Raw genomic sequence first — 9,606 nt, 5'->3', positions numbered from 1 at the left:
ACCGGGTGTTTTTGAGCCCTGATTAGTGATTGGCTGAAAGCCATGGTATATCAGACTGTATACCACGTGTATGACAAAACATTTATTTCTACTGCTGTAATTACGTTGGTAACCAGTTTATAATAGCAATAATGAACCTCTGGGGTTTGTGGTATATGGCCAATATACCACGGCTAAGGGCTGGATCCAGGCACTTCGTGTTGCGTCCTGCATAACAACAGCCCTTAGCAGTGGTATATTAGCCATATACCACAAACTCCAGAGGTGCCTCATTGGTTAAATTAGATCATGAGGAGATTTTCTGTGCAAATTTCACCTCTTTCAGACTATATCTGGATAAGTGCACATCCAACACACAAATACACTACACACACACACACACTTTCTCTAGGAGTTTCCACACTCAATAACATAAAAGCATTGAATATTAGATTCCTTTAGTTAGTTCAAATGCAATTCCAAGGCACCAGACAGACAGAGAGAGAGAGAGAGAGACAGAGAGAGAGAGACACAGAGAGAGAGAGACAGAGAGAGAGAGACAGAGACACAGAGAGAGAGAGACAGAGAGACAGAGACAGAGAGACAGAGAGAGAGAGAGAGAGAGAGACACAGAGAGAGAGAGACACAGAGAGACAGAGACAGAGAGAGAGAGAGACAGAGAGACAGAGACAGAGAGAGAGAGACACAGAGAGAGAGAGACACAGAGAGACAGAGACACAGAGACAGAGAGAGAGACACAGAGAGAGAGAGAGAGAGAGAGAGAGAGAGAGAGAGAGAGAGAGAGAGAGAGAGAGAGAGAGAGAGAGCCTTGCAGTGCTCCTGTGCTTGAGTCATCATTTAGGGAAGGGGTGTTGGATCAAGTCAGGGGTCGAGTGTAAGCAGGGGCACGTCGTCCTCTGGGGTTGTGTCCTCAGAGAGGGGGATAAGTAGCACCTCGTCCTCCAAAGAGGAGGAAGAGAAAGAGGGGGATGTGGAGAGGGGCAGTGAGTTGGTGGGGGAGGAGGAGGAAGGGGAGGAGCGGAAGCGAGAGATAGTGCGCCCCAAAGAGTGGAAGAGAGAGGCTAGGGAGGGGCTGCTGGGGGTGGGGGGACAGCCACTGGAGGGCTCTGGGGGTAGCTGGAGTAGAGACAATGGGTGGAGGGAGTAGAGTGGGTGGAGGAAGGAAGTGGGGGGGTGGTGGTGGCTGGTACTGCACTGTCTGTGGGAGCAAGCCTAGTTTCTGTGGCAATGGCAGATTGACGGCTTCCACAGCCAATGAGGTGGTGGCGGGAGTTGATTGACTGGGATCCACACCAGTAGAGGGGGCATCTGTCAGCTGGGGGGCAGAGCTGGATGGCTGGGAGGGCCTGGAGGCGGATCTGGGGATTAGGCCCCATCTCCGCATGCGACGGACAGCCCGGCGGATGAATCGGGGACGGCGTCGGCGTCGTGGAGAGTTAGAAGTATCCTGTCTGAGAAGCTGGAGAAAACCTCTCAGAGAAAGAGAGGAAGACTGATAGAGCGAGAGAAGAGAGAGAGAGAGCGAGAGAGGAGAGAGAGAGAGCGAGAGAGAGAGAGAGAGAGAGCGAGAGCAAGAGAGAGAGAGAGAGAGAGAGAGAGAGAGAGAGAGAGAGAGAGAGAGAGAGAGAGAGAGAGAGAGGCGAGAGAAAAAGATAAGTAGAGAAGAAAGAGCACAAGAAAAAAGAACCACCTTGAGATTTCAGTTGTATTTAAAGAGTGCTATACTAATAAAATGACTTACCATCATGAAATGATAATGACTTTATTATTTGAATTAGATCACTCTTTGAGGGGACCATTAAACAAAGCTACAATACTGAACACAGAGAGCATATTGTTTTAGCTAACCCTCTTTCCCTCCTTCAGCTGTCTGCAGCAGTTAATCAAACTATGGTGTAGTGAGGGGCTCCATTGTGTTGTCTGGTGTAACTCAATCTATCAGATCACGCTCCTGCTATTGCTGTCACACAGCTCTAGGATCAGGTCCCCCCTGGACGTATAATACTATTAATTTTGATCTAGAAGGCTAGACTGATCTTAGATCAGTACTCCTGCAGGCCCCAGTGTAACTCAAATCTATGAGATTACACCCTCCTGCTGCTGCCATACTACAGCCTGATTCAGCCTGAGTATAATGGAGTCATTCAGGAGGGTCTGCCTGAACTTTCTGAGTGCTTCTGGTAAGTGGTCGAGTCTATTGAAGAGCCAGATGAGTTCCAATCTACTGTAGGTTAACGGGATGCACTAGTATAGTAAAGCAACCAATGGAGTGAAGTAATTTCATTTCTAAATCCAATACAAATCCAATTTGAATATGTGAATAGGCTATTCATATTATGAAGGAGCATTGATAGGATCTGAGTGGGTCTCTCCTCTCCCGTTAAGAGTAGGATGAGGTTGCCCCTGATCTAAGAACAGTATTTATGTAGTAGTGCATGCTGCCGCCATACTACAGCCTGATAATAATGGAGTGATTCAGTGAAGCTGGTAGGTAGTAGGATAAACAAGGCTAGTGGTGAACAGTCAGAGGACATAGGGATGTACTGAGGACCTTTCAAATCGACTGTAAGTTAGTGGAGGATTCCGTTGTAAAGGAAGGACACCCAAGAATGGAAGTATCTCAAGTTGTCAGTTGTTTGAAGACTTCCATTCATTGTGCTCTAATCACAGAGGGACACAGTTGCCTTTAGTTTCTGATCCAATGTCAGTTTAGCATTTTCCCCATTAATGGTTAGGATGAGGATTGGGAGAGGGTTAGCTGATTCTAGACCTGTGCGCTCACCTCATTGGGGTTCTCCGTGGGGAAGTCCTCCACTGGAGGGATGATGCCCTGGGCGATCAATTGACCATAGGAGGGAGGGGCCTGCTGCTGGATAAGCTCCGCCTCCTGGCGGCTGATTGGGGCAAACATACTGCAGGAGAGAAACAAGGTAAAAACATCTAAACACATACATGGGGGTCAGGTCAAACACAATAAACGTTGGTTTGGACAGAGATATTTCGTTGTATTCTGGACACAGATAAAGATCATTTGTGGTGATGTTTTTGTGTATTTTGGTGAAGCATCAACAGGCGTAAAGCTGAGGTGTGAGGTGAATAAGGGGTACCTGTATTCTCGGGTCCGCAGTGAGTAGAGCTTGCAGGTGCAGCCCATAGCGATGACCAGCAGCAGCCCACAGACCAGGCTGCCCACGGTTGCCGCGGTGATGACCTTTCGAGGCAGGGTCATGGTGCAGTTCATCTCGTCTGTCCCGTCCTTACAGTCCACCTGGCCGTCACAACTCCAGCTCTCAAACACACACCTGGGGAAGAGACACACACCGTCAGGATGGTGATTTCTCACAAACACCCAAAAACACACATCAAACTAAATATCATACAGTAATGGGTGCACACACACACACACATATCAAACTAAATATCATACAGTAATGGGTGCACACACACACACACATCAAACTAAATATCATACAGTAATGGGTGTACACACACACACACACACACATATCAAACTAAATATCATACAGTAATGGGTACACACACACACATCAAACTAAATATCATACAGTAATGGGTGCACACACACACACATATCAAACTAAATATCATACAGTAATGGGTGCACACACACACACATATCAAACTAAATATCATACAGTAATGGGTGTACACACACACACACACATATCAAACTAAATATCATACAGTAATGGGTGCACACACACATATCAAACTAAATATCATACAGTAATGGGTGCACACACACACACACATATCAAACTAAATATCATACAGTAATGGGTGCACACACACATATCAAACTAAATATCATACAGTAATGGGTGCACACACACACATATCAAACTAAATATCATACAGTAATGGGTGCACACACACACACACACGTCAAAACACACACAGCCCTATTCCCTACCTGTTGCTGTCGCAGTGGAAGGTCCCAGGTTGACATATGGTACAGTCTTTTTCGTCGCTCCCGTCAGCACAGTACAGCTGGTAGTTACACCTCTCCTTGGCAGGGAAGCACACCGGACGCCCGATGAAGTTATGACCTGCCAGCACCGCCCGCTGCCCCACCCCTCCGCAAGCAAACTGGTCCCTGGGACACCCCCTACATCCCGCCTCATCATGCCCCGTCTCAGGACAGTCCCAGCGCCCGTCACACTTCTGTTCCTGGGTGTAGCAGCCCCCCGCGGCACCCCCACATTTACCCTCCCAGGGGGGGCAGTAGCCCCCGACACGGTAGGTGGCGTTGAAGCCCAGCCCCTCCGAGCCGGGAAGCGTGTGATAGGTCAGGGAGAGAAGGCCGGTCCGGGACTCAACCTGAATGGCCTTGTAGCTGGACTCGCTGGTGATCTGTCAGAGAGGAAAAGGGACAGGGTGATTAGATTGAGTAAAATAACTTGGGTAACAGAACTGGACAGTATCGTGACAGATGACAAATTCCAGAGGTAGAAGTTGGTTTTAACCACAGATCTAGGATCAGACAACCCTACTCCCAATCCTAGGGGAATACAAAAAGATATGACCCTGTATCAGTCTGTTAGAGGAAACTTCTATTAAACACATACCCAGATCCACTAACACTTACAGTTTTGATGAGTTCCCCGGTGCCCTGCTGTCTGTTGGTGATAGTGACCGTGTCTCCAGGCCCCAGTTCCAGCAGCTGCAGGTCCAGCTTCAGAGGCCTGGAGTCCTGGGGGTCCAGGGTCCACACACAGAACAGAGGGGGGCCCTTGATGGAAGGAGGGGCGAACGTCCCATAGAAGGTTTGGAGGAGGCCGCCACACGGCCACTCGATAGGGGCCTGGGTCACACCGGGACTGGGGTGGGCTCTGTGAGGCTGGGGGCTGGGGAGTTGACGAGGCAGGAACTCCCAGTAGTCCTCCATAGGATTATCTGGCTCCTTTACCTTGGTGTAGTCCCCATCCTCCTCTACTTCCTTCTCCTCTTTCTCCACCTCAACCGGTGCCGTTTCCCAATCCCTCCCCCCGCTCTTCTCTCTTCCTGTCTCCCCCTCCCTCTCTATGTAGGACTCTGGTGTGGCAGTGGTTACCACTACTTTGTCGTGCTCAGGATCCTGGATCTCGATCTCTCCGTCACATTCCTGCTCGTCTGTTCCCAGCCCCATCCCTTCACCCAGACACTCTGTCTGGCCGTTACAGCGCCAGGACAGGGGCAGGCAGCGCCCGCCCAAACACTCAAAGTCCACCACCGGACATTCACCAGAGTCTAGAGAGAGAGAGAGAGTGAAAGAGCGGAGTGGGAGAGAGACCAAGAGAGATGAACAGGGGGAAATGGTGGGAGAGGGAGGAGAGTTTATATTCCTTTTAGCTATATTGTAATTCCTGGTCCTCAAATATGGTTAAAACTAGTTTACTATGTCCTTCCTCATGATTAACAAGTGGCATACCTCTGACGTAGCCCAGGCAGAACACAGAGACGGGGAATAAGTGTGGCAGGAAGTGGTGCGTCACTGTAATGTTCCCCCCCATCAACTCCATGGGCTTTGGCAGGTCGGAACCACAAAAGGTAATGGGCTTGCCAGTTGATGATGTCACCGAGACCCATTCCTTCTTACAGCGTGTAGAAAACTGGGAGAAACTAAAAGAACGACGGGTGAAAAGAGATACACACAAGCAGTGAGCAAACGATCAAAAACCAAATGACTTGGCTATGAAGCCATGTTCTTCTCATGATGTGACCTTTCTGAGGTCCAGTCACAACCTCTACTCCCTGCCCCCGAGGAACTGTCAATCTGAAAGCATTGGATAAGTATCATTAAACAACATATTAGTAGTGTCATCTTGTCCACTGAGAGTCTTGATAGAATTTCCATCCTATTTCTAACACCTACCCAATCCCTTCAGATCTACCCAGTTAAAGACTGGAGGTAGTTTAGGGACAAACGTTGCACCCTGCCCCACCGAATAAGCCCCTTGGGGGATAAGACAGTGAGTGGGCAGACATTACCTGAGGATAACGGGCTCTCCTACGTGTGCCTTGATAATCCAACTACAGTTGAACGGCCGTGGGCGGTAGGACCAGCTGTGGTGGACGGAGCTTCTGATCTCTCCCCTCGGAGCTTCCAGGACTTGGGGAGATTGTCCACAATGAGCTGGGAGAGAGAAGGACAGTGCAATACTTTAGACTCCTGGGTTATGTTCATTAGGGAGAAAACAGGAGTGAAATAGGCAGGTGCTACCTAAACTTGTCCAACAAAAATTCTGATTTTAGCTTTCTGTTTCAAAACTTCTTGCTGCTGTGTGCCCTACTAAATATGACCCTGATAAATGCAATGGCTTGGTGCTGAAACTGTTGAGACACCATGCACTATACCACAACATGCACACCAAACCAAAACCACATCAGGCACAGCTAAAAAATAATGGAGCTGTAGTGCTCTTCCAACAGAGTTTGCACTTATTCAAAGGGAATACTAGCAGGACCTTCTCTTCATAACCTTGAGTTAGCCAACTCATAATATTGGTATATGCCCTGTCTAGAGGAATCCCAGTAGTATCAACAAGACAAGAAGCATTTCAATATTTGAGCGTCACAAAAATGTGACAGAACGGGTGGTGCCACAACTGATTCTTACAAGTACTGTTTAGACTGCCACACCTGCTTTGTTGATAAGACATACCTGTGAAGTAGTATGAGACAGGTGAGAGACAGACAGGTCCCTTTGATAAAATGAACAGAGGCATTTGTAAGAGTTGGGGGGGGGGGTAGTTAGTTATCTTACCAGTACTGGAGGCCAGCTCCAGGCTGCTGTAGGCTGTGAATCAACGGGAAAAACTGAGTTATGCAGGTCTGAACAGGGCCTTATTTAAGATCTGACTGGTGTTTGTATGTGGTGCAGTTGACAGTTGAAACTAGCTACACACTGCAATAGTTGTATGTCCTAAAGTACCATGGCGTCTTGACATCTTCAGACACACACACATTCATAATAAAACTCACCAGTTACAAACAAAACGTTGAGGACACAAAGGTTGAAAGAGGCAGTCATGCTGATGATAGTGCTCCTCTGAAATACAGGTGCTCATGAAAGAGAAAGAAAAGTTGAAAAGAAAGAAAAGTAGGATAGGAAAACATCTAGGTCAGATCCCTCAGTCCTCCTTGCTGAATGACCCCATCGTCGCTGACTTGTCTTTCAGGAAGACAATCTAAGAAAATAAAAAGATAAAACCTATTCAACATAAACGGTTATTTTAACTAGCGTGGTCCCAGATCTGTTTGTGATGTCAACTCCTATGGCCAATGTCACCCCCTCACACACAAAAAAGACCATAAGAGTGATCTGGGACCAGGCTATATTGTTACAGGAGTTGGAGGGAATTACTTTCAAACAACATACAGAATGTACTCGCCTTAGCCTTTAGATATGACAGCAAGGCATTTAAGGTAGTTCGGTTTAGCTAGCTAAACACTGTTGAGGTTATGCCGATCTATTTGTTTCGAGAACACATACACATCAATTTCCTGCCTCGCTAGCTAATGACGTTGTTGTAGCGATGACTTACCAGCAAGCCAATCCTTATCCTAACCACAAAAATCATTATCCTAACCACACAAATCATTATCCTAACCACAAAAATGTTTTTCTATGCCATTTTAACTCCAGGTGAGCCGAAATAATTCACACCAGACTTATCTAGGCCTCCTGGATCCTCGCCCCACAAACTTCCTTGAAGAGGAAGGGTAAAGCAGCAGCTGCTTCGCTCTCTCGTCCTGTCTGTATTATGCGGCTAGCATGCTAATGCTAACTTAACTAACTTCTTCCTTGTAAGGTTTCCTGAACGTGCCACGCGATAAAAAGCATTCAAATATACCTACAAACACCCTGGTGAACATATACATTACAAACAGCGATACATGATGTATATACATGCCTGTAAGAACTAAATTAGCAACCTTACCCTTTCTGTCGTCTTTCTTGTTGACAGGCAGAGTTCTGTGCAACTTCCGTATTGTTTTAGTTGAGTGACATGAGAGGATGTAGCGCTACTGCCAGCAGATGGCGCTGTTATTTCTTACGGCGTTTATCACTAGCGGCTGTCCAGGCGAGAGCGGGGGCGGTGCGAGGGGCTTGGGCTGTCACAGCAGCGCCTCAAACTCCAAACAAACAAATCATTGTCACGGGTATTTTTCTCTGATTTATATTTAACCATCATTGTTTGTTACTTGGTCCCTCTATTCACAATGTCTTTGTTATGGAGTTTAATGGTGTGAATTAATGTGATAATGTTTCACCACCAGGTGTCAGAATAGAGTAGGCTAATGATATGATCAAATCTTAGGGGTCTTTTATTATAGCTGTCGGCATTGCATCTGATACAATGTAACATTCTTTGCATTAACATTAGTGGTTGTATAATCAGAAAGGTAACATGCTGCATTCATTGTTGATGCATTTTGGCAAGGGGCTGAGACAACGGGGATGGAAATTAAATGAATAGTGAATTGTCTGCCTAACTTCTTGTCGTTCTTTTTGACAGTTTACATTATCCTGGGCTATTGTTTTCATTTATTATCATTAATGAATGTTCATATTTATACAGCCGCAGAGTCTACAGCTGTTTATTTACCTTACTGAAATAGGCATCACATCTGGAAGAGGGAGTAACTTCCTCTCTCTCTTTATCTCAATTCCCTCACTCAATTTTTTTAAATTTCTTATGATGTTGAACTCTTTAACATCAACCGCAGCTCTGGCATCTTCCCCAATATTTGTAACCAAGGACTGATCACCCCAATCCACAAAAGTGGAGACAAATTTGACCCCAATAACTACCGTGGGATATGCGTCAACAGCAACCTTGTGAAAACCCTCTGCATTATCATTAACAGCAGACTCGTACATTCCTCAGTGAAAACAATGTACTGAGCAAATGTCAAATTGGCTTTTTACCAAATTACCGTACAACAGACCATGTATTCACCCTGCACACCCTAATTGACAAACAAACAAACCAAATCAAAGGCAAAGTCTTCTCATACCTTGTTGATTTCAAAAAAGCTTTCGACTCAATTTGGCATGAGGGCCTGCTATACAAATTGATGGAAAGTGGTGTTGGGGGATATACATATGACATCATAAAATCCATGTACACAAACAAGTGTGTGGTCAAAATGGTTATAAAAAAAACACATTTCTTTCCACAGACCGGGGGGTGAGACAGGGATGCAGCTTAAGTCCCACCATCTTCAACATATACATCAACAAATTGGTGAGGGCACTAGAACAGTCTGCAGCACCCGGCCTCACCCTAATAGAATCTGAAGTCAAATGTCTACAGTTTGCTTATGATCTGGTGCTTCTGTCCCCCACCAAGACGGACCAACAGCAGCACCTGGAACTTCTGCACAGATTTTTTCAGACCTGGGCCCTGAGAGTAAATCTCAGTAAGACAAAACCAAAAAAGGTCCAGTTGCCAGGACCACAAATACAAATTCCATCTAGACACTGTTGCCCAAGAGCACACAAAATATTATACATACCTCGGCCTAAACATCAGCGCCACAGGTAACTTCCACAAAGCTGTGAATGATCTAAGAGAGAAGGGCCTTCTATGCCGTCAA

At 46.4% G+C, this 9,606-nt stretch overlaps 1 protein-coding gene across 1 annotated transcript; it reads right to left on the bottom strand.

The window, feature by feature from the left end:
- Positions 1–701: 701 nt before the first annotated feature.
- Positions 702–8,033, bottom strand: lrp10 (low density lipoprotein receptor-related protein 10). Its single transcript, XM_046320137.1, has 10 exons — positions 7,944–8,033; positions 6,985–7,190; positions 6,767–6,799; positions 5,992–6,136; positions 5,432–5,622; positions 4,610–5,250; positions 3,935–4,374; positions 3,108–3,302; positions 2,783–2,912; positions 702–1,492 (listed from the first exon to the last, which is right to left on the bottom strand). The coding sequence occupies exons 2-10, from the start codon at positions 7,031–7,033 to the stop codon at positions 911–913; spliced, it is 2,406 nt and encodes an 801-aa protein (XP_046176093.1). The 5' UTR covers positions 7,034–7,190; positions 7,944–8,033; the 3' UTR covers positions 702–910.
- Positions 8,034–9,606: the final 1,573 nt, after the last annotated feature.

Source organism: Oncorhynchus gorbuscha, linkage group LG21 (assembly GCF_021184085.1).
Source record: "Oncorhynchus gorbuscha isolate QuinsamMale2020 ecotype Even-year linkage group LG21, OgorEven_v1.0, whole genome shotgun sequence".
NCBI lineage: Eukaryota > Metazoa > Chordata > Actinopteri > Salmoniformes > Salmonidae > Oncorhynchus > Oncorhynchus gorbuscha.
The sequence above is the reverse complement of the archived record's forward strand: the minus strand, read 5'-3'. Positions and strand labels throughout refer to the sequence as shown.